This window comes from Lontra canadensis, unplaced genomic scaffold (genome assembly GCF_010015895.1).
Source record: "Lontra canadensis isolate GAN:19392208 unplaced genomic scaffold, GSC_riverotter_1.0 scaffold59, whole genome shotgun sequence".
NCBI lineage: Eukaryota > Metazoa > Chordata > Mammalia > Carnivora > Mustelidae > Lontra > Lontra canadensis.
The window spans coordinates 909,723-937,629 of record NW_022631053.1 but is presented as its reverse complement, the minus strand read 5'-3'; the positions used below and the strand labels follow the sequence as shown (position 1 = coordinate 937,629).

General features: G+C 39.5%; 1 protein-coding gene across 4 annotated transcripts in view; it reads right to left on the bottom strand.

The window, feature by feature from the left end:
- Positions 1-653: 653 nt before the first annotated feature.
- CBX5 (chromobox 5) overlaps positions 654-27,907 on the bottom strand; it is a 28,799-nt gene continuing 1,545 nt past the window's right edge. The window contains exons 1-5 of one of the 4 annotated variants that reach the window (XM_032876584.1): positions 12,854-12,957; positions 10,872-11,050; positions 6,393-6,579; positions 2,771-2,871; positions 654-1,107 (exon numbers count right to left, since the gene is read on the bottom strand). In XM_032876584.1, coding sequence (XP_032732475.1) covers positions 957-1,107; positions 2,771-2,871; positions 6,393-6,579; positions 10,872-11,008 — 576 coding nt within the window. In that variant the 5' untranslated portion in view covers positions 11,009-11,050; positions 12,854-12,957 and the 3' untranslated portion in view covers positions 654-956. Of the gene's footprint in view, positions 1,108-2,770; positions 2,872-6,392; positions 6,580-10,871; positions 11,051-12,612; positions 12,769-12,853; positions 12,958-27,907 lie in introns of those variants that run through there. The other 3 variants (XM_032876585.1, XM_032876586.1, XM_032876583.1) reach the window with 3 other exon arrangements.

Genomic DNA, 27,907 nt, shown 5'->3' with positions numbered 1-27,907 from the left:
AATGCTTTGGGAGGCCACAAAAGCTGGCAGGGCTGGAGGGTGCCTAGCACCTTGGCACAAGCAAGCACCAGGCAGTCACTCACACCTACATAAATATATAGTCCAAATGTGAGGGATGAAGGAAAAAATACATATATACCAAAGGTGATCATAAAGACAACTGTATCCTACCCCATCATCCTCATGTACGAATAGCTAAAAATCTCCACAGTTCATAATTTGTCATTTTATGACAGACTACACCACCTTGCAGAAGCAGAATCAGGGATTGCTATGAAACAAGGCCAAAAGTCCTAGGGCTAAGAGTGTCTTGACAAATCTGAGTGTAACATTTCAAGTCCTCCAAGGAATGGAGCTATTCTGGGAGGATGAGTGGAGACGAACAGCAGAGGGTGGCCCAGACGACCACACCAGGAACCCTGTATTCTACTGGGTAAGCTGAATGAGGTTGGGAAGCCCCAACAGGTAGGCAGTTGCTACTGGCTTTTTAAAAAAGATGGGAACATCTTTTCCATCCCAACATCTCAAAACAAAAGCTAGCTGGTCATCAACATGTTCTAAGAACCAAAGCAAGAAACCAAAACTCATCATCATTGTAACAAAATCCCCCAATCTAAAAAGCAACCAACCCTGAAAAGATCAAGACTCTAAGGTGATTAAAAAGTTAAAACTCATCTTGAGGTCACAGGGAAGCAGAAGGAAGAGATAAGGGCAAAGGAAAATATTGTGGGAATTACACACAGTATGTAAATGCCTGGTCTTCACAGAGAGACACTTATCATGAATCAGACCATCAGTTATGTTACAAGAGAACCAATACCAACATTTCTCCTGTGGAGCACAGTGATAAGCACATTTTTTATGGATGTGTTTAGGATAGAAGGGGGTGGGCAGAAGGGAGAGGAGGCAGGGAGGTGAATATATACAAAGAGAAATGACAGAGACCACCCCCTCCTTTAGCTCTTTGCTGTTTCTTTCTCTTTGTTTTCCGCATCCTCCGGATATGCGTGCCATGTCAGTCTCTCTTCATAAAATGCTATCACAATCTGTGGACATTTGACATTCGCTTCTTTTGCAAGAACCAGGTCTGCTTCATCTGTGTCTTTCCTGGAGAGAGAGAATATGAGACTTAGAAGGAGAGGAAGTGAGAGTGAGAGAGAATCTACTTAAACCAAGGTTTATATTGTTATGAGTTTAACCGACTTGATTTCCTCTCCGTCTTGATTTCAAGGTGAGAAGGACCCTAACAGCTCGACATTTTCTAGGAGAAATTCAAGCGAATAAATTATCAGTGAGTATCATTTAACTACCACATCAGACGGAACCAGAAGTCTTCAGCTAGGACTTAGATGAAAAACATAGCAGGCTTAATCAAAAGGCTGAAAATGAAGTTATATAAATTTACTCCTATAATTTTGATTTGTAGGTACTGAGTGAACACAATCAAACCTACACTCAGTCCTATTGATTATGCACAGAATGTTCAATCCAGTTTCCGGATCATCTGAGTGAAAGGGTCTTAACCTTCCTCATCTTGTGGCCTTTAAACACTCATTATCCTTTCGGTGAGAACTATGGATTGGAATAATAAGAAAACAGAAACTCAAGTCTACAACAGTATTCACATATGGGAAAATAAGAGAGAATGTAAAATCTAGTCACTAAAGTGAAATGTAGGAATTAGCTGCAAATTTCAATTATCCAAGTTACAAAGGCTCTACTACCATATATAACAAAAAAAAATGTAGCAAGTCCCTTAACCAGTATTCCAAACTGAGAAAAAAAAAAGTATCGTAAATTAAAATTCCACTGAGATTTGAGCAAAGACAACTACCTCCCTTTTGAGAAAACTGAGAGGTTTAATTCATAGAGGTAAGTATTATGAGTGAGGAGGAGGAGGGGAAAACACACAGCTCGGAGCAGACACTCAAATTTGGACTGTGGTGGGAAAAAAAGCTAGTTAGTATGTGAATGTAAATCATAAGTAACACATATGGCTGAGTGGGAAAAAGAGTCAGTACAGCTCCTTACTTCTGACAGAGTATAATGATTCTTCAAATCGAGGCTTCTGGGTAATTTCCCAGCAAAATTTCGATCAGATAAAATATTAAACCTTTTGATTCTACAACTTTAAGGTAAATTAGCTTCCTCAGTGGCAATGCAGCATGAAGCCTCTATTTAGAGACCGAATTTAAATCATAAGCCCAGAACACTTGGAAACAGAGAGGCAGTGAGGGCCACACCATAAATCTCACCCTGTCTTTAAGAAACCCAATTGAGGGGAAGTAACTACGCTTTCCTCTAAGAGACGCCCCCTCCACCGGATGAAATAACTTACACTTTGGCTAGTATTAGTCTTAATGCTTTTTGTTGAGATTATTCTTTAGACATTATTCAGTTGTTCTGATCCTCAGTGATGGCAGAAAGCCTCACTCAACTCCTATCTTATGGCCACAGGCTCATGGTCTGACGGTAAATGATTCAGAACTGTGTAAATAAATGGTTAGGTCATGTCTATATATGTTTCCTACCTCTAAACTATCTTAGGTACTGGGGCTAAAATAATTTGGCTTAACACCAAAGCCTGAGAATGTCTTAAATCCACTTCCAACCATAATTTCTATTAATACTAACAGGTGTTATTAGCCAAAGATCCTTGATAATGAAAATTCTTAGTTGGGGAATACTCCATCTTCCCTCCCTATCTTCCATACAAATTCAAGCCACCAGCAAAGAAGACAACTGTACAGTGAGGCCCAATCTCTCTCACCATTTCATTAGGAACATTAAATCGCCACAGGAATCTGTTGCCCCAATGATCTTTTCTGGTTCCAGTCCTCTCTCAAAGCCTCGAGCGATATCATTGCTCTGCTATAAATAGAAGATAAAGAAAGATTACAGCTTAGAGTAAAAAAAAAAAAAGAAAACAAAACAAAAAAACCTGTTTCTCAGTTCAAAAAAGCACAATCTAAGTTCATTTTTGTCACCAATTCAAAGAATTCTTACAACTTAAGAAATACAGTAGTGGGCCAGCCAGTGACAGTGATGCCAAGAAATATTTTTGTAAGAAGATGCAGTTGTTCTTCCATACTCCTTCAAGGATTAGAAGCAGCCCTTAAAACTTGTTCATAGCCCTTAAGATATTCTGGAGGCACCATCTAAGAACTCTAACTCTCTTATCTCTAACTCTCTAATCTCCTTGATATTATGAATTGATACCCCTGTTGCTTCTGAGATAATAAACAAGTCCATGCTTACCTGAACTAAACCCTTTTTCATTTTACAAACTTCAAATATACCACCTCTCAATCTTAATTTTCTTAGACATTTAATTTGCCTTAACACTGACCAATATATATATATTTTTAACATTGACCAATATTTTAATACTTCTTTTCACACAGTCGTCTATACCGATGAAAGAACAGAGGTAAGAATCATTCAAGGCAGTACCATAAAACAGCAGATTTCTTTCAGAGCTCACAATACCCACACATTTGGGAGAAGAGGCCCTGGTCTGTGCCTATCCCCTCCTGATGTGGATGAGTTGTTAGCACTATAGAATAGAACTGGACAGTGACTTAAAACAAACTGGCAATTTTCTTGAAGATTATTCAAAATGTAATCATGCCACTGAGACAAGGCGCAGAGTCCGATTCGGGTGTGCTGGCACTGCTAAGTACAAAACGACATTTTAAACAAACCAGGTAATTTTAAAAACCTTATTATGGAACATAATGCAAACTTATCTAGTGGCAACATAAAAAAGATTTAGTAAGACTGCCCAAATGAACTAAATCTCCGATGTCTGATTTTCATAATAAAATCTCTTTGATCTGACATTCACCCTGCTTTTTTCTGAGAGATACAAAGTATTCAGGATCCAGGTGGTCCCCAAAGATACCAGAACCCACACTGGGAAGGAAATTCCATCCACGGATCAGGGAAGATACTGACTCAAAAACACAGCCTCTTTTGGGGACGCTTAAGGGGAGGAGGTTCCCAGATGTGCACACAGCTGCTCACAGCTGGAATGCTGGCGCACGAACTGAGTCATAAATCATAGCTGGCGGCTGAAAACAGTTTGCCACATAGAGAGGGAAGGGAAGAAAAATGTTCAAGCTGCTGAAAAGGAGCCGAGGCGAGGAAAATGCTAAAATCATCACACAGGCAGTAATCTTAAATCAGGCATAATGCCGACTAACAAATTTCTTCTGCAGTGGTCTAAAGAAAGAAACGCAATCCCCTCCTGTACCTTTAAAACATACAATCACCTATCTTCCTGGCTACCTACCTGACAGTCGCCAGCACTGCTGAGAATGCTGCCAGGGGCCCCAGGTGAACATTACAAAGGACGTATGGGGGGTTGTTTTCAAGGTCAGCAGCATCAGAACCTGGCCTAAGAATGAAACTCTCTATGTTGGCTAGCAGGTCTAAACCCAGACTGCTCCTTTTTGAAAGGACAGAAACCTTAGGTTGAGGAAATACACACTGTATGTCACAAATGGCTAGTCACAAGTCTTCTGCTGTGCTGTTTTTTGGTCTCTTTACTTAGTTAAAAAAATGAATCAAATGACAAAAGCCAGAATACAAAGGACTAATAAAAAAGAAAATAGAAAGAAAGGACCAAGTCTTAGCTCCTTAGAGAAGGCACTCTCAAATTTCTTATCAGTACACTATATCATAATGATATACACACCTTACCAGAATAGAGTGGTTTTAAAAGTAAGGTTGTAAAAAATAAAATTAATCCGGAAAACAAAGAGACACAAACCTAGAGTCCACTTCCACCTGCAGCCTCCAATCTTTCACTCTTACTTCAATTCTTTTTGGAACACTGTTCTCCCATTTTCTCTATCACTTGTGTCAGTCTTTTAAAATTCTGTGCCTAGGTCCAACTCACAGAAATCGGAATTTAACTAGTCTGGGGTGAATCTTGGGTACTGGGTCTTTTTAAGAACCCTCCCACCCTACACTGATGACTCTACTGTGCAGCCAGGGCTGAGAATGAACGTTCTAGAAAGATGGGTATCAAGCAGAATGAAGATAAATAGAGATGCTTATGGCAGTGATGCTAGAAGATTCAGAAGTGGACTTATGCTTTTATTTTATTAAACGTTAAAGGTATGATACATGCTTCACCACAAAAGGCTTCATAACCTTGAAATAAATGAAGGAGGGGGAGTGTGTGTGTCTGTGTGTGTACAAAGATAAAAAAGATACAGATGAAAAAAGAAAGGCAAGAACAGTGCTTATTTGAGTTACTTGAGAATTAATGATCAGAAGAACTAAAGCAACTACATCAAACCAAAATTTCATAAGCATACTTTTCAAACTGAACAATAAAGATTCAAAAGGAAGATGAAAATTTATTTGGAAAATGCAGAAATAATAGAATCAAAAGAGAATACACATGCCACTGAGCTGTATGCTTTAAAACGGTTAATTGTGGGGCACCTCAGTGGCCCAGTCAGTTGAGCATCCGACTCTTGGTTTTGGATCAGGTTGTAATCTCAGGGTCTTGAGATCAAGCCCCACGCTGGGCTCCGTGTTCAGGTGGAGTCGGCTTGTGACTCTATCCCGTCCCCCTCTGTCCTCCCCCAATAACTCGCACACGTGCTCTCTAATAAATCTTTTTTTTTTTTTTTTTAAAGATTTTATTTATTTATTTGACAGAGATCACAAGTAGGCAGAGAGGCAGACAGAGAGAAAGGGAGAAACAGGCTTCTGGCTAAGCAGAGAGTCCGATGCGGGGCTTGATCCCAGGACCTGGGATCATGACCTGAGCTGAAGGCAGAGGCTTTAACCCACTGAGCCACCCAGGCGCCCCTCTAATAAATCTTTAAAAAAATAAAAAGTAAAAAATAAAATGGTTGTGTGTTATGTGAATTTCACATCAATTTTAAAAAAGGGAATATAAAAGTTTGAAAATAAGTGCTATCTTTGAAACAAAAGGAAGAAAGACTTAGTAAACTTTTTTTAAAAAAAGATTTATGTATTTGAGGCTTAACCCACTGAGCCACCCAGGTGCTCCAAGAAGTACTAAACTTTTTAAAGCCGTTTTCTACCCTTAAAAACTTCACCAAGTCCCTCCCTTGCTAAGATAACTTACCTGCCTATTTATGGAGAAGATAGGGAGTAGCTGCTGTTTTACAGGGTCTTAATTTTGCCACTTTAATACAAGTCAGTGAAATATACAGTACATTTCTCATTCAGCCAGGAGGGGGCGCTATAGTTAATCAACACACCTCCCTGGAAGCTCTTTTGTTCAACAATTTACCTTGCAGGCCATCATTAGAACAGAAACCACCAAAATACCACTTGGGGAGTAAGGGGAGTCCAGCAAGAGGCAAAAACAACTGTTTGTGGGAAAAGGGGAGAAAGAAGCTTACCTCTCTCTTCTTTTTGGATTTGATATCATCAGCATTGTTTGAGAAATTGGATTTCCTCTTGTTGCTTTCCGACTTCTCCCTGGGTTTGTTGTTTTCGCCCTCCTTCATCTTCTTATACTTTTTCATAAACTCAGAAATTAGCTCAGGGCAATCCAAATTTTTCTCAGGTTCCCAAGTATTGTGCTCCCTGGGCACAAAGAATGGAAAAAAAAAAAAAAAAAAAAAGGAAAAGAATGAGGAGGGGAAAAAATCCAGTGCTTTCTTTTAAAGAAGACAAGTAGGCACAATGAAAAACAAAAAACAAAAACAAAAAAAACCACCACCACCAACAACAAAAAACCTACACTTAAAAGAGATAACAAATTTGATCCTAGGAATCTTGATAAGAGAAATGAAAAAATATATCCACAAAGAAACTTGCAATTTCTTGTAGCAGTATTTCAATAGCCAAAGACCGAAAACAATTCAAATGTCCATCAACTTGTGAATGGATGAATATATGTGGTACATTTATAAAGGAGAATACTATTCGGCAACAAAAGGTACACAATACTAATTAATACATGCCACAACATGAAAGAACCTCAAAAATAATATGCTAAGAAACCAGATACAAAAGACTATATATTGTCTGATCCCATTTATATGAAATGTAGGAAAGACACATTTAGAGACAAAATGTGGGATTGAGATTAACTATAAATGAGCTCAAGGGAATCTGGGGAAATTATTGGAATATCCCAAACTGGAGTGTGGTAATGGTTGACAACTCTATGAATTTACTAAAATTCACTGAATTGTATACTTTCAATGAATGAATTTTATAGTACCTAAATTATACCTCAAAAAACTTTTTTAAGACTCAAAATATGAATTCTGCTTTATAAAATAATGTGATTTCATATAATCGTCTATGCAAATCCTGAGAGAACAGTGTAACAAAGCATGCATCCCCAATTTACACTATCTTTAACTTGTTACTTACATTTTGAACAAATGTCAATAAATTATTTCAAGATTGGAAGTACTGCAAGATTTTTATTAAGAAAAAAGGTAGTATAAGGGCTTAAATCATTAGAATATAGGTGAACAGTAAGACGACGACTCAGACGTGGGATTGGAGTACATTAATTATGTTGTGGAACCAAGTCTACTGTTACCAGGCAGTCAAAACACATTTTTATATTAACAAAAAACAAATATTAATATTAATATTAATTTTTAAAACCCCGAATAACTGAATCTAACTAAACTTGAATCAAGGGAGTCCTATTATGAGGAAAACAGTTATTATTCACAAAGTTGTTTCTATTCCCGGCAGGGGTTTCAGAAAACCAAACTACCAACTACATTACAGGCTTATGGAATCAAATCGTGAGATGTACCTCCACAGGAAAAACCAGACCAGGCATCCTCTTCACTGCTAGCCAGTGGCAGAAGTTCCTTCGGTAAGGACTAGTTTATATTAAAGTATATCTGGAAATATATCATAGAAACAGTTTCTACAGTCCTTTCATTGACCTGGGTAAAAATTATTTAATGTATGTACTATCCATTTAAAATATTTTATTTTCGTTTTCAAATAAGGTATCTTTAGATGGGCGTGGTTTGAACACACACCATAACTAGACTCAAATAAGGAGAATAATGGAAAAATAAGGTATTTACTCTAGATTTAAAACTTTCTGCAAAAAGAGCTTGAGAATGAGACAAGATTTATTTCGAAATCATTTGAGCTAAAACTAGAAAAGCCTCTCCTTCATAGCTCTTCTTTCAGCAAAAGGCAAAAAAAAAAAAACAAAAACCCCACCTCATACAGTAACTTTCCCCCAAATCCACAAACCACATAGTTTCTTCTAGGATACCAAAAGAAATTAAGACACCAAAAGCAAGAGGCGTGCGAACACTGAACACAAGCAAGCAGACATGGAGGGAGAGGAGCAAATCTCTACGGATAGCAAGGAAAGACAGTCCTATAATGGGATTCTCTCTTTTCCTACCATATTGGTATTGCTGCTTCTACAACAACCAATTTCCACCCAAAAGACAGCATGGTATAATTTAGAGCCTATGCATTAGGGCCAAAGAAATCTGATACTAGATCCTTGGGCCAGCACTTACCAGTTATGCCATCTTCGGCAAATAGCTTCGCTAACTTCCTCATCTGTAAACTGAAAATACCTCTAAAGGCTGTTATGAGAATGAAAGAAAACACATGAGGTAGAAGAATCTGACCACTGCCCAACAAGCAGTAGGTACTTAGTTAGCTAATGCTAACAGGGCAAAATTTGTTTTAGTCTTTTAATGAAATCCTGGGCACTTCTGAGAAAGTAAGGACAAGTGCTTTAATCCATCCACCTCAAACTTCCTTTCCCTCTTTAATCTATTAAGTTACCAGTAACTCAAATACAGACACAGTCTCAAGAACCTTCGAAATGACCAACAACTTCCAATGGTGACTCAATGAGCCCAATAAACACCCTTAAAATCTTTCAATGTTATTTTAATTCCTATTTCTAGGTCTCTCAAACTCATAATTTCTCAACTCTAAAGGATGTGGTGGTATCACTCCTCTTCAGAAATATGGAGGGCATACTCTGATTGCTGTACTACCCACATTTCATGCTCTCTGTGCTAGAGATCCTAAGTATCCTGTAGTGTATGCACTGTCCACTTAAAATGCCAAAAGTGCTCCAAATGAGAAACGCTGACTTATGTAGTAAAATAACCTTAGGTATGTTCCAAAGGCTCCTGATTCAGACCTTTGTCCAAATGTACCATCAAAATTCGAACCATTTAGTACATATAAGTCCTACACGTTAAAGCTGTGATGTTCAGTGTGCTAACTACTGGCCACATGTGGCTAACTGAACACTTGAAATGTGACTAGTCTGAACTGAGATGTGCTATAAAATGTAAAATACATGAGATTTTTAAGACTCAGCATGAAAAAGGTAATGTAAAATATCTTAATTTTTATACTGTTAATGTTGAAATTTATACTATTAATGTTGAAAATCTGATACACTGATAAATTATTAAAATTTCTTTTGGGGCGCCTGGATGGCTCAGTGGGTTAAGCCTCTGCCTCGGGCTCAGGTCATGGTCTCAGGGTCCTGGGATCGAGCCCCACATCGGGCTCTCTGCTCAGCAGGGAGCCTGCTTCCCTCTTCCTCTCTGCCTGCCTCTCTGCCTACTTGTGATCTCTCTCTCTCTGTCAAATAAATAAATAAAATCTTTAAAAGAAAAATTTCTTTAATGCGGCCACCAGAAATATAGAATTCCCCATGTGCCTTGCATTATATTTCTATTCCAAGCCACTCCAAGAAGACTGTACCAGTTCCGACCAGTGCACTGGGTTCTGGAAAATCCATTATTTGTTATCAGGCATCCTGAGGAAGAGAATTAATCAAAAACTGAGGCAAGATGTCTAACAATTACACATATTTTACCTTTCAAGCTACCTCCTCTGTGCCTCAATGTGTCTAGTTGTGTTTATTCCAAGGAAAAAGAATAATCACCTTTAGCACTTGAGCTTAAAGCCAGTTATTTCCTAACAGACATTCTAGTCAATACTTCAGTATCGTTCTTAAAGCTCATTGACAAAAAAAAAAAAAAAAAAAAAGGGGGGGGGGGTTTAAGGTCTTCAAAAAAACAAAAACAAAAAGCCAGACAGATTTTATTAAAGTATTAATTGCAGAAATTAGGTGGTGTGTATCTGAGTGTTCAATTTCTTTTGCCTAAGCTATAGATTTGAAATTAAAAAAATAAATATTGGGAGGGAAAAAAACGTGGCCTCAGATTTAAGTTTCTCATTAAGAGGAATACTTCACTCTAGGTCACTTGTGAGATCCAAGGATAATTCTGGAAAGCTATGGGCTATGGAATGGATGACTTCTGCTTCAATGTATATATTTTAGCTTAGTTATATCCATAAGAATACTAACAGTAACAGTTTATACTTTTTTAAAAGAAGATTTTAAGTAATCTCTACACCCAACATGGGGCTCGAATTCACATTCCTGAGATCAAGAGTCACATGCTGTACTAACTGGGACAGCCAGGTGCCCTAATAATAGTTTATATTTATTTACACTGAGCTTACCTGTCAGTCTCTACATATACCCAACATCTCTAAGACAAGTACTATTTCCTCTTCCTATTTTATTGAGGAGGGAAAAGATTAAGGAACTAAACCAAGGTCACCCAGCTCATAAGTGGTGGAACAAGAATCTGGACCTAAGCAATCTGGCTCCTCGTCTAAGCACCTAACCAATTCATTATATTATCTCTCAAAAGCATTATCATTAGAACACCAGCTCGAAGGGAGAGCCTCTATTTAGTTTATTGCTGTGTCTTCTGACTCTTAGGAGGAGTGCAGGTGAGGAGAGAAAAAGACAAAGATGGCAGTGGCTCATGGGGAAGGAAACCAAAGGTGTCCACCTCTACAGAGTGCTAAGGCCTAAAGAAGACACTTACTCAGAAAAGCCTTTCCACTTCAGTAGATATTCCACTTGCCCCTTAACTACACGCCTGTCTAGCACCTTCTCGACAACATACTCCTCCTCATCCTCTGAAGAAGAACTGTCAGCTGTCCGCTTGGTTTTCTTTCCCATGTTGCACGCTGTTCCACCTGAAGGACTAAGGCCACCGGGTTCCTGCAAAGAGGAAGGACAAAATGATTGAAATCCATGCAAGGAATTAAAACTTTGTCTTTTCTTGATGGAATGCAGAGGGGATAACACAAAGTTGCCATGTACCCTTCTCTTGGGTCTTGAAGCATTCTATAGATGGTTCCTAAGAATATAAGAAGAAAATGGTCAATCCCCACTTATCCAAAAACAACTTTTTCTTCAGCTCACACGACCAAAATCATTATTATACACACAACTAACTCCTCTAATTTCAGATTCCAAAAGACAAGTGATGTGGGTATGTTACTCCTGGGTACTTCTATAACTGTTAACAAGCCAGGATCTCAAACAAATGCAGAAAACTACCAGTTAAGAGAACAGTGACAAAATTAAAACCTTACCTTTAAGGTGAATAAGGTTCTTCATAAAAATGAAAAAAGAAAAGCCCCAAAATGTAACCTTCCCCTGCTTTGAGGATCTTGACTAGTCTCTTGGCAGCACAAAAAGGCCTGCTCAGGCATCTTTCTCCACTGTCTTCAGTGACTTGGTATACCTTTCCCTCAAACAAACTGAGCTTGTCCCTAGAGCATCCATCAGTTCACAAAAGCAAGGCTGGCATCTCAGATACATGAAGTCTTTTTTTCACTTAGGGATGGCAGAGAGGCAAGAACAACAACAAATACTTTTAGTCCAAAAACTAAAAAAATTCAGTAATTCTCATGGCTCAACTAATCCAAATGGTTAAGGAGGTACCTCTCTTAACTGGAATTGACTTTGGGCCAAAGGAAGAAGAGAAGAAAAAAGAAGTCTGGCCCCAAACTCACATCAACACGAAGCCTCAAAACACAGAGGAACCATTCATAGGCCCAAGGAAAGCTGAAGCAAAGCAACACAAATGGAAATTGAGTTAAGCTCAGAAATATGCACAACCAGGGGGTACTCAACACAGATCTAGTTTTTAAAATTCCCACATTGTTGTTTCCATAATCACTTTTAAGAATTCTTTAACCAAGTTAAATGGTGCCTACAGTCTGGATTATAGAGTAGCAGAACTGTTTTCTTAGCTGAACTCCATTTTTATTCTTCCGTAATCTTAAAAGATTTTTTTTTCAGCACTCTCTAAAAATATTTCCATCCTGACTAGAAGATGACTCCCAGGAACAGGGAAGGCCACTACTAATCTCAGAATTGTGTTCAAGTCAAGTAACATAAAAAGTTGCATTTATCCATTTACTTCAAGTTAGCAAAATTTAAGGAATTATTCCAAGAACATCTAGTTGGAAACCGTATCTCCAGAACCTATTAGCAATAAATAGGTCTGCCTACCCAAAAAAACTGACTGTACCCATTACTCCCCTATAAAAAAAAACTTAAGTTTTTATTAAAGTACTTTATTCAGAAGAGGGGGTGGAGGGGGAGAATGTAGACAGGAGTTTCAAAATAATTTTCCCATGAATTTAGAAGAGATTCCTAAGCTTCAAGAAAAAAAAAATCTTATTTATTTAAAATACAAACAGCCTCCAATCTCACCAGAGACAGGAAATGTCATATTCCAGGGAGAGTACCCCACCCCCACCCCCACTCACCTTGGAATTTCCGGGAGCTGAGCAGTTTAGGTCAGAGCGCTGGGGTTAAAACCAGCCCCGGGTTAGATGCATGCAGTTAAGCATTGTGGCTATGGCCTCCCCTGCCTCACGAGGAAAAACAAGGATTTACATATGTGTTCTTCAGTTTGAGGGAGGAAAGAGGAAAATCTCCCTTTATACCTTCATGCAGAAGAGGAGCCCCAAAGGTAGAAGATGAATGGGGGTTCCCTTCTTTACCTACCGGATCGCCCCAGTTCTTTCTTTCCCTCTGGGCTAACAGGAGGGGCCTCCCCTCCCAGGTCTAGGGCTTGGCGGGCTGGCAGCTCCCCCGCCCCCACCCAGCTGCCTGGGAGCCACTGCGCAGCTGTCCCAGCCCGTTACCATGGCAACTGGCAGCAGTACTAGACTAAGGGGGGGGGGGTGCGGAGAGGCAAACGGAAAAGTTAAAAGGCTTAACTTTCCTTTTCAGTAAAGACTGGGTGGAGAAGTTGGAAGGTACTCTCCTGGCCTCAAAACCAAGGCATTCAGAACTCAAGGGAATTGGTTCTTGGGTTTTAAACCCAAAACCTGTGCTTATTCCTCTAAGAGCACCGGGAATTAATCAATAGCATTTTAAGATCATCTAACAGGATTATAGCTCAACTGGAAGGGGGAGGGGAAAAGCTAGGTCCCTCTACAACAGGATCAGTACAAACCCCTCACCCCTAACCCAGCCCACCAGAAGCACTTTAAATAAGGCCTTTTCTACCATCTGTCACTGAACAGTTAATTAAAATTGCTTGGGGGGATGCGGGATAACATGAAGGGGGGAAGGGAAGTATTTCAAGATACTCTACAACTTTCCTTCTTTGAGGGATTATTAGATACAGAAACAGAATCCAGACACTTGAAGCACTACCAAAGAACCTATCCACTGAAATTACAAGTAGAAAAAAATGTAATCCTTAAGTAGTTTTTAAAGAGGAGAGCAGTCCAGCCACAACCATTATTGTTTTATTAAAACCACTTTTCCGGGGGCGCCTGGGTGGCTCAGTGGGTTAAGCCGCTGCCTTCGGCTCAGGTCATGATCTCAGGGTCCTGGGATCGAGTCCCGCATCGGGCTCTCTGCTCAGCGGGGAGCCTGCTTCCCTTCCTCTCTCTCTGCCTGCCTCTCTGCCTGCTTGTGATCTCTGTCTGTCAAATAAACAAATAAAATCTTTAAAAAAAAAAAACACTTTTCGGGGTGGGGGGTGCCTGAGTGGCTCAGTGGGTTAAGCCTTGGCCTTCAGCGGCTCAGGTCATGGTCCCAGGGTCCTGGGATGGCGCCCCTCCTGGGGCTCTCTGCTCAGTGAGGGGCCTGCTTCCCCCTCTCTCTGCCTGCCTTTCTGCCTACCTGTGATCTCTGTCAAATAAATAAAATCTAAACAAAAAACAAAAAACACTCCTCAGGGTGCCTGGGTGGCTCACTCAGTTAAGCATCTGCCTTGGGCTCAGGTCATGATTTCAGAGTCCTGGGATCAAGCTCTGCACAGGGCTCCCTTGCTCGGTGGGAAGTCTGCTTCTCTCTCTCCCTTTACTCCCCGCCCCTTCTTCCCGCTACTACTCTCTGCTCTCTCAAATAGATAAAATGTAAAACAAAAAACAAAAACCACTTTTCATTAATTGTTATTGTAATATTATGAAACAAATTTTTAAATAATTACTACCCACCCAAAGCATTACTATATAGTAATTTAAAACTCCATATATCAATAATCCCTAATACTTGAAAAAAGGATTGTGATAAAGAAGAGAGCTACTTAGAGACTTGCAGTCCCATAAAGTTTCTTTTCTCCTGGCCCTAAAGACCATTTTGGAGAGCTCCAAAGCCTTCCCTCTGCTTTAGGATTCTGGTCTTTAAGACAGCTTTAGGCAGCTGTCATAGGAGAGTAAGAAAAAGGGATAATCAAAAGCAAAGACCCCAACTGAGAAAAAGGTGGAGAACAGTTATTATTTTAGTTATCAAACAGAAGAAATTATAGGGTATGAGAGTAGACAGTTTTTAACTACAGAAGATTTCCTCAAATTTGAATATACCTGTCAGAAAAATCTCTGGGTAAAAAGGTCTTTTTGGACTTTTCCTAACTTTTAATACTTTTGTAGTTAAGGGATATAAAAACAATGGGAAGGAATTAGATCAGGGTTCTCACTGAGTGATCAACTTGCCATGTATGATCTTGAGTAAATAATTTGAGACCTAACCTCAGTATCACTAAAATGGGCCAAATCCCCACTGCCTACCTCCTAGGGAAACAGTGAGTTTAAATAGAGACCAAAGAGCTGGTAAGTCCCCCAAAGAGAAGCTTTTGTAAAAATATAGGGCCAAATTCAACAGCAGCAGGAAATATGTGACCTTCCAAATTCCTAAGCCGGTAAACCTTATCACATGCAGTAACTCCTGCAGCTCAAAATGTTAGTAGACAGCAAGAAAGAAGGGGGAGTATCTTTGTTAACTGGTACGGATACGGGTAAACTAATAAAGCTTCGGAGAATAAGGTACATTCTCTCTTAAGGGTAAAATACTTATTCTTACTCCCTAACACTCAGAAAAGCACTGGAAATGGCAATATAAAAAGACTAACAGTAATTCTGTGAAAAGATAAAGGAAAAAATGACAGCAACATTATTATTTTAGTGAAACCTTTCAAGGAAAAAAAAAGTGAAATCAACAAGGAAAAGGACAAAAATATTCTGGTGTCTACCCCCTTCCTAAAACATCCGGAAATAATATCAGATCAATTTCCTCCTTTCCCCTCTTCAAGAACTGCCTAAAGGGCACTCAGCTAAGGTCCCTTTCTCTTTGGGAAATGGGTTTTGTAACAGCTGACAAATCAAATTGGGCCTGATGCCAGAAGTCAGAGTCCAACCATAATATTCTGTAAAGAATGGCACGCAACTGTCTTGTAAATCTCTGGGACAGTCACAGATCAGAAGCTGGCAAGGATGACGACATAGTTCTGATGGAATGTGTCTTATCTTAACCTTGAAGTTACAGATCTGCTCAGGAGCAGCAGTAAGAAATGAGAAATGCACTCAGACATCGGAGGGGACATAATTTTCTTTTAGACAGTGCGACCCAGTGTATTAGGGTCAAATGAAACACAAAGCCAGACGGACAATTTAAGGGCTAGAGCCTGTACCAGATAAAGCATCAAGACTGGTGGTTCACGCTGAGCTTGAGAGAAGGGAGCGTTCGAGTATGAGAAATGAGGCATGGCTGGCAGGATGATGGAGTGATTAAGGTAGAATCCCGATACCATGACGAAGGAAGAGAGGATGAGCCTCCGAGTGCAACCCTATCCTTGTGGAAATCTCCATAGGAAGGGGTGAGCAGCTTCTCAAGTTTCTAGAGTCTTTCAGACGTAACAGCTCTCAGCCCTTTTGTAACGACACAGAATGACTCTCTGGTAAAGGTATCAACAACTACACATAGATTCTGGCAATTTAACTGCCCATCAGGACATGAGAAAAGAGCAGGCCCCACCAACCGTTCATATCAACGACACAAGGCAAATTCACCTTACAGGCCTCTGAGTGCTGGGCAAAAAATCCCCTAAACCAGGGATCTGGGGAGAAGTCAGCCTTGGAAAAACATCAAAGAGCACTGTGGTCAGGCACAGGCAGAACCCACATTCCAAGTCGATGACAGACTTCTTTAACAGATAAATCTTACAGGGGAAAAAAAAAAAAAAAAAAGGAAGAGGTGAGGAAGTGAAGCAGAAAGAGGAGAACCAAAAAACTCCACTCGTTATAAAGGTTTTTAGAAAAAATATGTAAGAAATTCTAAGTCCCCAGAAGTTAGAGAAGCCATTAGAGAAAACTGGGGCAATCCAGAACAGAGGGAATGGTTAGCTATTTCCATTTGTCAATCCTGGATTCACAGAATCGCCCACATAGGGTTTCTGGGTTCTGTTTGTCCAGTTCAGGCTCTGCTCTAGTCCCTCCAGTCACTACTTGGCAATGCCAGCTGTCTTGGTGGCTTTTCTTAGATCTTGGTGTAGCACATTTTATTTTCATCACTACTTACAAGCAAAAAAGTATATATACAACATAATTCTAAATCTTTCTCTGAGCTTGCTTTGTTATTTTTAAAAAAGTAATGAAGAACCAAATGGTAAACTGCCTCACTGAACCACCCACTGAACTATCTGGAGGTGGTAGTCAGACTAAATGTCAAAACACATCATAAGTGAGCTCTCTCTTCATTTTAGAGTTTCTTTTTTCTTCCCCCACCCCAAAGATTTTATATGTACATAATCTCTACACCCAACGTGGGGCTCAAACTTACAACCCCAAGATCAAGAGTCTCATGCTTTACCGACTGAGCCAACAAGGCACCCCTATTAAAGAGTTCCAATATAAAATCTGTAAGCCCAGTAAGAAGGTAAAATTCTCCAGAAAGACTCCAGAAAGAGGGGAAAGGAGTGAGGGCATATGCAAAGCTCTGTATCACATGTATTAATCAAATATGCTGCTGATGGGTGACTTCAGTTGGCCCAGGCTTGAGAAATTCCCATTTCTCCCCAAAGGGCTTTGGGAAAGTTAGTGGCTTAAGTGAAGATTAGATTGTCAGCTGCAGCACTGTCTTCAAGGCATCCTCTATATAGCCTTATTGTAATAAATAAAACAGATGAAAAGAAACCAAATTTACAGAACCGTTTTAATCTGGTCTGTATTCTTTGTTCTTTATGGATCTAGAAGCACCAATGATTTTAAGTTTGTAACACATTCAGCATAAAACTAAAATACCCTCCATAAAGATGTTTTCTTCCACTAGATTTATGATTTCCAAAGTATTAGCCATGTGGCATTTTAACAAAAACACGGCATAGAGATACACATTACAGCTGTCCTGGCTGTCTCAGGTTTTGTTAAATGGGCTGATAACTATCACTCCACCTCCACCAAAAGCCCATGAGCACCCAATTCAAGAGGAGTTAAAAGCTTTTTAAATGTCTATTTAAGAGACTGGATTAAGAAAGAGTTGAGGAGGAAGATTAACTGTGGTCGTTAACACCCCTATCATTAACAAGCCACATATAGACAACACAAACTTTATTAATAGAAAGGAGTGTGGAGAGAGGAACTGCTCTCCGTTAGGCTAGCACAACTCCAGTTTGTGAATCTTTAAAAATCAGGCCAAGGCACTGCCTCATCCAGTCACAGAATTATTCCGGGGCAAAGTATCCTGTTTGTTGATTATCTAAGCCTCCTGCTCCAGAGAGCAGGGGAGTAAAGGGCCTTTTGTTCTTTTAGATTAAAACATATACATTATAAATAGAGATAAAGGCTGCCTTATAAATTTTACTCAGCTGTACTCTCCTCCAAGCTCTGATCACCATTAAAAAAATATAAATGAATGTGTACTATAGCAATTCTCAGAACTGCTTGAAGTTATCAGTCTAGTTCGCTGGCATATTTGTAAGTAACACACAAATTCTTGATATCTCATTACAAGATCACAATCCCACAAAATAATTTTACGTGGTATTTTTTTTTTCCTTTATTAAAATCTACTGAATTTCTTCTCTCAAGTGTCAGTCCTCTTTAAATTTAGTTAGGCCACACCTAAACCCATCACTGGGCAAGGTTAGATATGCAATTGTTCCAAGATTTATGAGAAAGTAGAATTTGGCACCACTATGGGCAAATGTCTTCCAGATGGTGCTTTCCAACAACTCTGTCCTTGTAATGTACTGAACTCCTCTTAAGGCACCACAGTCCCAGGTGGGTGTTACTCTGACACCCACTCCTCTCTTAATTAAATGGAATAAAGCACGAACTAGTAGATCCAGTCACCTTTCATGACAACCTGGCAATTTCACCATAAATAAATCTTAAGAAAAATGGGTTATAGGGGCGCCTGGGTGGCTCAGTGGGTTAAGCTGCTGCCTTCGGCTCGGGTCATGATCTCGGAGTCCTGGGATCGAGCCCCGCATTGGGCTCTCTGCTCAGCGGGGAGCCTGCTTCCTCCTCTCTCTCTGCCTGCCTCTCTGCCTGCTTGTGATCTCTCTGTCAAATAAATAAATAAAATCTTTAAAAAAAAAAATGGGTTATAGCAATGTTGGAGTAGTTACTATGAATCTTGGGTTTTTACATACCACTTTGGCAGAGCATATTCACAAAATATGGAAGGGTTAAAGGAGAACTGAAGTATCTACCCCCAACTAAAGTAACAGTCATATTTTTCAAACAGCCATAAAATTAAGACACGGTGCTTATCTGGCATCATCCAGCTTGCACAGATTTTGGACATCAGCAGCTTAAGGGTTACCAAGACCCCTCCAGGTTATTCTAACAAATCCTCTATTTTAAGAAAAAGCCTCTGCTATTACCAGACAATTTATGCTCTCTCATAGCCTTAGTTTAGAGAAGACATTCAAGAGACATAAAAATTAATTTGCATAACCATAAACTAAAATCTCTAAAATATCTCTAATTTAACTGTTGAGATGCGATTATAATTTAAGTCAATATGCTAAAATCTGATTAATACATGCTGACAAAAAGGAGTTTGTATATAATTGGAGTTAGAAACATATCTCAGACTTTAAAACTTCATGGAGTAAAAGCATTTCTTCAACATATGGCATAATTTTGTGCTTTGCCATTACCTTGGTATATTAGCAACATGAATTATATTGAAGTCATAGCCTACAATTTAGATAAATAAAATCAAGGCAGTATTGAACTTTTTCCCATCCATGCAACGGTATCCTTGGCAGCTCCTTGGCCATCTATTATGATCCTGACCAATTTCTCTCCGTGGCAATTTAAAAGCTGTAAAAAAATACATAATGGGTGATGACAGGAGAAACAAACCCACACCAAAAATTATTGAACCTTGTAGGTCTTTGCAAGTGTCTCTATTGACATTTAAGTGTGAGTTACTATGCCACAATATCATAAAAGTGTGTTTTACACTTCAGATATATTGATAGTTAAATGCAAAGAAAGGCCACCACCAGATTAACGGCTAAAAGGGATAGCCAATCTCAGACCACCCAGCTCTTCCACTGAGCATTCTGATGTGTTCCTTAAACCAAATAAGATGTTTCTATCTTTTTATCCAGTTCCAACTGCAATCCTAATTTAAATCCTATGCCGAAGGGATGATTAATATTGCAATTCTGATCCTCGTTCTGCCATATTTATTGAGGGCTTGATAAGTGTCAAGCATTGCATGGGCACTGAGTCTAACCCAGTCTTCAATTTAAGGGCTGAGGATTTTAAGTTTTTCCTTGAAATCAGCACTTGTTAGTCCTGTCCCCAAAGGCTGTTACAAAAAAACCCACTGAAGGGGCAGTTTGTTAACAGTAGTAATATGAGGACTAGGAATAAGGAGATGTGTTCCTCTCCCAATTTGATAACTGAAAGGTCAAACTAAACAGTTCAGTTCATCTTAACGGTGTTATTTGCCCTACTTATCTCATAGGTCTGCTGTGAAGGGAAAAAAAAAAAAAACTGGACAACACTTTTAAAAATATAAAGGGGGTGTCTGGCTGGCTCAGTTGGTGGAGCATGTGACTCATGATCTCAGGGCTGAGTTTGAGCCCCACCTTGGGTGTAGAGATTAAGAATAAAATCTTGATAGGGTGCCTGGGTGGCTCAGATGGTTGGGCATTTGCCTTCAGCTCAGGTCATGATCCCAGAGTCCTGGTATTGAGCCCCACATTGGGCTCCCTGCTCAGCGGAGAGCCTGCTTCGCCTTCTCCCTCTGCTGCTCCCCCCTGCTTGTGTTCCCTCTCTCGCTATCTCGCTGTCAAATGAATAAATAAAATCTCTCTTAAAAAAAAAAAAAGAATAAAATCTTGGACGGGGCGCCTTTGTAGCTCAGTCTTTAAGCGGCTGCCTTCGGCTCAGGTCACGATCCCAGTGCCTTGGGACTGACACTTCGGGCTCCCTGCTCAGTGGGGAGCCTGCTTCTCCCTCTCCCACTCCCCCTGCTTGTCTCCCCTCTCTCACGATCTCTCTCCCTCTCTGTGTCATATAAATAAATAAAATCTTAAAAATAAAATAAAATAAAATAAAATCTTGGGGCGCCTCGGTGGCTCAGTTGGTTGAGCGTCCGACTCTTGATTTTGACTCAGGTCATGATCTCAGGGTCTGGGGATAGAGCCGCGAATCAGGCTCCATGCTCAGAAGGGAGTGTGCTTGAGATTCTTTCTCTCCCTCCCTCTGTGCTCCCCTGCCCCACAGGCTCACTCTCTCTCTAGAATAAATCAATCTTCGAAAAAAAAATCTTAAATATTTATATAAATGTACACACACAGAAATAGAAGTTTGCCTGATAACAGATGATGTTAAAAATAATGAATGCTGGGGCACCTGGGTGGCTCAGTGGGTTAAAGCCTCTGCCTTCGGCTCAGGTCATGATCCCAGGGTCCTGGGATTGAGCCCCACATCGGGCTCTCAGCTCAGCAGGAAGCCTGCTTCCTCCTTTCTCTCTGCCTGCCTCTCTGCCTACTTGTGATCTCTGTCAAATAAATAAATAAACTCTTTTAAAAAAAAATAATGAATGCTTTGGTAATTGTTCCTCCCTTACCTATTTTCTGGAAGAGTTTGTAGAATTGGTATTACCTCTTCCTTAAAGGAAGGGGGTGGTGGGGAAGGTCTGGTGAAACCTGCCAGTGAAGCCATTCAGACCTGGAGCTTTCACTGGGGGGAACACTTTCAACTACAAATTTTACTTCTTTAATAAATATGGAGCTAGTGAGGTTCTGTATTTCTTCTGAAGTGAACTTTGGCAGTTTACTTTTCAAAGACATGATTCAATTCATCTAAGACACTGAATGCACTGGCGTAATTGTTCACAATAGTCCCTTATTACTTTTTCACTGTCTCTAGGATCAGTAGTGATATCCCTTCTCTTATTCCTGATATTAGTCATTTGTGTCTCCTCCCCACCCCCAATCAGACTTGCTTGGTTTATTAATTTTATTGATCTTTTTGAAAACCAACTTTCAGGGGCACCTGGGTGGCTCAGTCATTAAGCGCCTGCCTTCAGCTCAGGCCATGATCTCAGGCTCCTGGGGTTGAGCCTCACATCCGGCTCCCTGTTGAACAGGGAGCCTGCTTCTCCCTCTCCCACTGTGCCTGCTTGTGTTCCCTCACTGTGTTTCTCTGTCAAATAAATAAATAAAATCTTTAAAAAAATTAAAAATAAATTTAAAAAAAAACAACTTTGATTTTCATTGATTTTCTCTATTTTTGTTTTATACTTCACCAACTACCTTCTGTTTTTACCTTGATAGTATTTTCTTTCTTGTGCTTAATTTGAATTTAACTTACTCTTTTTTTCCTAGGTTCTTAAGATAGAAATTTAGGTCACTGACTAGATCTTTCTGCTTTCTTATCTGAAGCATTTAATACTATAAAATTCCCTTTATGCATTGTCTTAGTTATATCCCACAAATTTTAAGGTCATGTCATCGTTTTTATTCAGTTCAAAATCTTTGCTAATTTTGTGATGTCTTTGATCCATGGGTTACTTAGAAGCATGTTAACATAGTTATAATGTATATATTTCGATTCCACTGCTTTTTCTTTCATTTATTTTCAAGTTTTATTATTAGTTATGTAAAATTTAGGGTTCTTGTGTCTTCATGATGAATTGATCCCTTTATCATCTAATCAGGCTTTAGCTATCTGCCCTACCTACCTCATGTCTGTTATGGAAAAAAACAAGAAAAAAACTCTTTGGAAAGTATACAGCAAACAGAAGGTAAGATATCTGATAACAGAGGAAGTTAAAATAACTTTAATAAATTTTCTGAACTATCTGTAAGTTATATCTATGCTTGTCTCCAAGTACTCATATAAATGGGGTTTGCCAATGTTTTATCAGATCCCTAGATATAATTTATTGTTGTGAAATACTGAACAAATTAGCAGTATATTACCCTCCACAACTCCCTGTGAGGTAAGTGAGTCTTACTGATTTAGGGATGAGAAAGAAGGTACATGGAGTTCAAGGATCTGTCGCAGAAACCAAACCTAAGATAGATTTCCCAGCCTGTTGGTTGACCCTTTATCAGGGCACTTTATTCCGACATAATTATGCCTGCTGACTCAGATATGAACTTGCTTTATTCTAAGAAATGAAGATTATAATCAGAGAAAAACTTAATTCAATTTGGTTCCTCCTCCTCTCCATGTAATAATAAGAGTATACTAAAAATTTGACCTTTGAATAGTGCCTTCAACAACACCATCTCAATCCCACATTTTCTATGTGTTGTTTCTAGCAATGGAGTACAATGGAACAGGCACTCAGTTAAGTCTGAAGAGTATGACTGCATGTGAAAAATTGTAGAACCAGCTTCACAATCTAGTTTCATGTAGAAAAATCTGTGTTTTTGACAAACTACTCTTCCTGGAAAGGAAATCCAGACTATACAGTCCACAGCCTCAGTAGGATGAGTGTGAAAAATGGCCCAACCTGTCCATTATACCTTTTTTTTTTTTTTTTTTTTTTTAGAAAACCACACACAATTAACAAATTTGTTACCTTATGTTAATACCCCAAGGATTTGACAACCAGCCAACAAGTCAATCATCTGTCCCTCAAATCCTAGGCAAAGGCCTCCACTGGCCCAAAATACTAGAATGAGTTCTTTGCCCACATTTAAAATCACTGGCTTCAAAAAACAAACTCCAAGACAATTCAGGAGTCATTTCATCAAAGTCTTTGGTCTAGAAAGCTATTGGCAATCACCTATCCAATTCTTTCCATGTAAGATGAATAAACTAGGGACCAAAGAGGGCAAATGGCTCAACCAAGGTTATATCAGTAGTTAATGACAAGAGGGAAAAGAACCTAGGTTTCTTGAGCTTTTTTCCCCACTTGCCTCTCAGTTTTCAAATAACTTTTTCTTGGGGCACCTAAGTGACTCAGTCGGTTAAGTGTCCAACTCCTGATTTCAGCTCAGGTCAGGGTAGTGAGATCGAGCCCAGAGTCAGGTTCCACGATGGGTATGTAACTGCTTAAGATTCTCTCTCTCCCTTGCCCCTCTTCTCTCTCAAAAATAAATAAGTAACTTTTTCTTGGGGTGCATGTGTGGTTCAGTCATGTCTTTGGCTCAGGTCTTGATCCTGGGGTTGTGGGATCAAGCCCCACATCCAGCTCCAGCCTGCTTCTCCCTCTCCCTCTGCCACTAACCCCTGCTTGTGTGTGTGCTAGTGGAGTAAGTAAAATAAAATCTTTAAAAATAATTTTTTCTTGGGGCGCCTGGGTGGCTCAGTGGCCTCTGCCTTCTGCTCAGGTCATGATCCCAGGGTCCTGGGATCCAGCCCTCTGCTCAGCAGGGGGCCTGCTCCCCCGCCCCCCCCCGCCCCCTCCCCCACCTGCTTCTCTGCCTACTTGTGATCTGTCAAATAAATAAAATCTTTTAAAAAATAATAATTTTTTCTTGAAACCAAAAAGACAAATCACTTAAATAACTTTTTCCTTATTTTGGAAGATTTTACTTATTGGAGAGAGGGAAAATGTGAGCACACAGTGCACAAGTAGACATGGGCTAGAGGGAGAGAATCTGAAACAGATTCCCACTTGGGACTCCATCTCAAGAGCCGAGATCATGAAAACCAAGAGTCGGCAGTCTAACCGACTGACTAAGCCAGCCAGGTGCCCCATAACTTTTTATTTTGTGAATAGGTAAAATTTATGGATAAGAGTTAGAGAACTAGGGTGTAGTGGCCTGAATAGTGCCCCCCCAAAAGATAACCAAGTCCTAATATCTTGAAATTATGAACATTACTTTATATGGCAAAAGATGTGAAAGGAAAAGTGTATCCTAGAGTATCTGGTTGGCTCTTAAACACAATCACATCCATCCTTATCACAGGCAGAGACACAGAGAAGACAAAGAAGTAAAGAGAAAGCAGGGAGAGGTGAGGCTGACAGCCACCAGAAACTGGAAGAGGCAAGGAAGGGACTCTACTCTAGGGCCTCCAGAGGGGGCTCAACACCTTTATTATAGACTTCTGACCTCCAGAATTTTAAGTATAAATACCTGTTGTTTGAAGCCACTAAGTTTGCAGTAATTTGGGCTAGAAGCCACAGGAGACTGTTACACAGGGGACATAAAATTTTTTTTAAATCATAAACTGGATATATATAAACCCAATTACTGATCCAAAAAGAATTGTACTTCAAGTAACCCAAAGAATGCCTAAAACCTTTAAATCCCTCATTTCAAAGGGTAAACTGAGGCAGAGAATGTAACTTACCCTACAAAATACTGGCAGATCCAGGAAGACAAACTCCGCAAGGTCTAATATTTACATAGCTGCTAACAAGAACAGTGTAGGTTTTTCCCCAAACATGTTAGCTGATAGAGCTCCTGGACAGACTAAACATAGGCACCAGTTGTCACTGTGGGTGTTCTGCCAACACAAGTGTAAAGTTGTCATCAGAAATGAATATGTGGCTTCGAGTAGCTTACAGAAATTTAACAAAGCTGTATCTTGGACTTTGCACAAGCCAACTCTTCTCAGGATGACCTGGACTCTTTCCCATTAGTACAATGATCAGCTAAAAGGCATCCTTTATAAGGAGGAAAGGAAAATCAAAGTTTATGTCAGAGAAAAAAAACAATTGCTCAGAATTCAAGTTCACGAATAATATAATGTGTAAATAGCAGCCATACTGAGTCAGTTACAAGTGGTATCTCACATTGTAATTTACTACTTCTATTTTTTTTTAAGATTTTAAGATTTTTATTTATTTATTTGATAGAGGGAGAGAGAGGGAGAAGAAGGGAGAGAAAGGGAGAAAGCATTTCCAATTTCACGTAAGGTAAATGAAAATAAAAATAGACGAAGCAAGGGGTGCCTGGGTGGCATCTTGTCTTGTTAACGGACCAGTATAAATGAACCAAACCAGGTTCTCCAAAGGCAAAAAGTCAGTCCAAACTTAAGATTTTCAATGTATCTGGGTAGCTCAATCAGTTAAGCATTCGACTCCTGATTTTGGCTCGGGTCATGATCTCAGGGTCCTGGGATTAAGCCCCGCATCTGGCTCTGAGAATTCTCTCCCTCTCCTACTCTCTGCCCCTGCCAGCCCCTGGCTCCTGCACACAAGCGTGCACATGCTCCCTCTCTCTCTCAAATAAAGTAAATCTTTTCTTTCTTTTTAAGATTTATTTATTTCAGAGAGAGAGAGATCACAAGTAGGCAGAGAGGCAGGCTGGGGTGAGGGGAAGCAGGCTCCCTGCTGAGCAGAGAGCAAGATGCAGGGCTCGATCCCAGGACCCCGAGATCATGACCTGAGCCAAAGGCAGAGGCTTAACCCACTGAGCCACCCAGGCACCTCTCAAATAAAGTAAGTCTTAAGGGGGAAAAAAAAAAAAGTTTTCAATGTGATAGTCTCAGAATATCAATGAAAAATTACCCACTAAAATTTCCCTACCAGAGAGAAATGTTCATCAGACCTATTAACTCTAACACTGTAAGAGAATCCACAAAAAAGCAATGTGTACTTGCACACCATAGTAAACCAAGAAGCTTATGCTGAAATCTTGAAATCTTTCAAATTAAAATAATCAAATAAAGGGTCATGGTTAATTTGTTTATAAATCCAAGGAGCTGGGGCTAGAGATGGGTGGAATCCATTCAGAGTACTCTAAGATGACATGATTTACCTATTCTTCAGATCAGTTTTCTTTTGTCCCCCATCTGTGGTCTAAACACAGCCACGAAACCACCAAAAATCGACCTGCATTTTTAAGAAAATGAAAGTGTACTGTAGATGAGAAAGTACCAGACTGCTTTGCACATATATTCATATAGTGAAACTTGTTTCCATATGTGTACAGGGTCAATGTAAATGTATATCTTAGCAAGGGTCAAGATCAAAAGTCTGAGACACATTTATTCAAAAGAATTCCAGCAAAGAAAAGGCTTAAAGCAGGAGAAAATCTAATAAGCATCTAATGCAAAGTCCACCTCTATCCAAAACATATTTGCCACATTTTTAGGCAGCCAAACAAACACAGGATGCAATCGTGTTTAGAGTGCAAGAAATGGTAAAAACTTAATTAAATTCTCCTTTTATCCAATGGAGTGATGATCTCTCTACTTCTGAAGAGATAACCGTTAGGATTTAGTGATCCATTTATCAAAGGCTACTTCCTAGACACTTCACCCATCTTCTCCCTCCAATTTCCAATTACTAAATAAAAGATTTTGACAAGATAATCAACTCCAGTATCTGTCATGTTACTTATTTATTTTTATAAGTTTATTTAAGTAATTTCTACACCCAATGTGGGGCTTAAACCTATGACCCAGAGATCAAGAATCACATATTCCTCCGCTGAGCCATGCAGGAACCCCCAGCATGTTACTTTAAATCAATGGTTTTCTTCTCTTTTTTTTTAGTTTATTTTTTTAGTAATCTCTACACCCAACGTGAGGCTTGAAGTCACCACCCCGAGATCAAGAGTCACATGCTCCTCCAACCAAGCCAGCCAAGCGCCCCTAAATCAATAGTTTTCGAGTGATTCTGCACCACCACCACTGACACCCCGAGGGCATCTGGCAACGTGTGGAGACATTCTGAAAAGTCACAAATGGGGGTGAGGGAAGAGGTGAGAGGCATATATTAGCTCAAAACATCAATAATGCTGCAAGAAACCCTATAGATCAAGATTGAATTCCTTTTGAACCTAAATAAATTAGGGACAAATAACCTTAATCTAGAGTCCTTTAGTTCTTATAAACTCAGCAGAAGCAGCTGCATTACTAGCACACCTACAAACAGTTTTTAACGATACGAAACTGATTTGTCCTCTTGCATGTGTCAGAGATCACAGAAATCTCTCCTCTGTTCATTTTAAGAACAAGTGAAATTAACTTTCTTTTATACAATGTCACAAAGGTCTGTAATCAGAAGTGTACTTCATATATAGTTGAACTTACAATATTTAAACATTTTTCTATTAACCTTAAGTCAGTGAACAAGAGAGCAATTTAGATTCTGATAAAGCCATCATGTAATGAAAATTTCTTTATTTTTACAAAACATCTTCAAATCAGCTCAATGGTTGTTACCAACAGGTGATTACAATATCTGTAAAATACTTTGAAGGAAATATAATCAAGGCAATGGAATAATCCAGGTGATGGCTGACTTCTCCTGTCCCTACCACCCTAAATACCGCCCTTGTTAAGCAACTTATCAAAATTCAGGCATCCTCAAAGGAAGGGCAGAAAGAAGGCTTAGAAACTCTTTAAATGTGTAAAAAAAGATATACATAGGGGGAAAGTTCCTCAA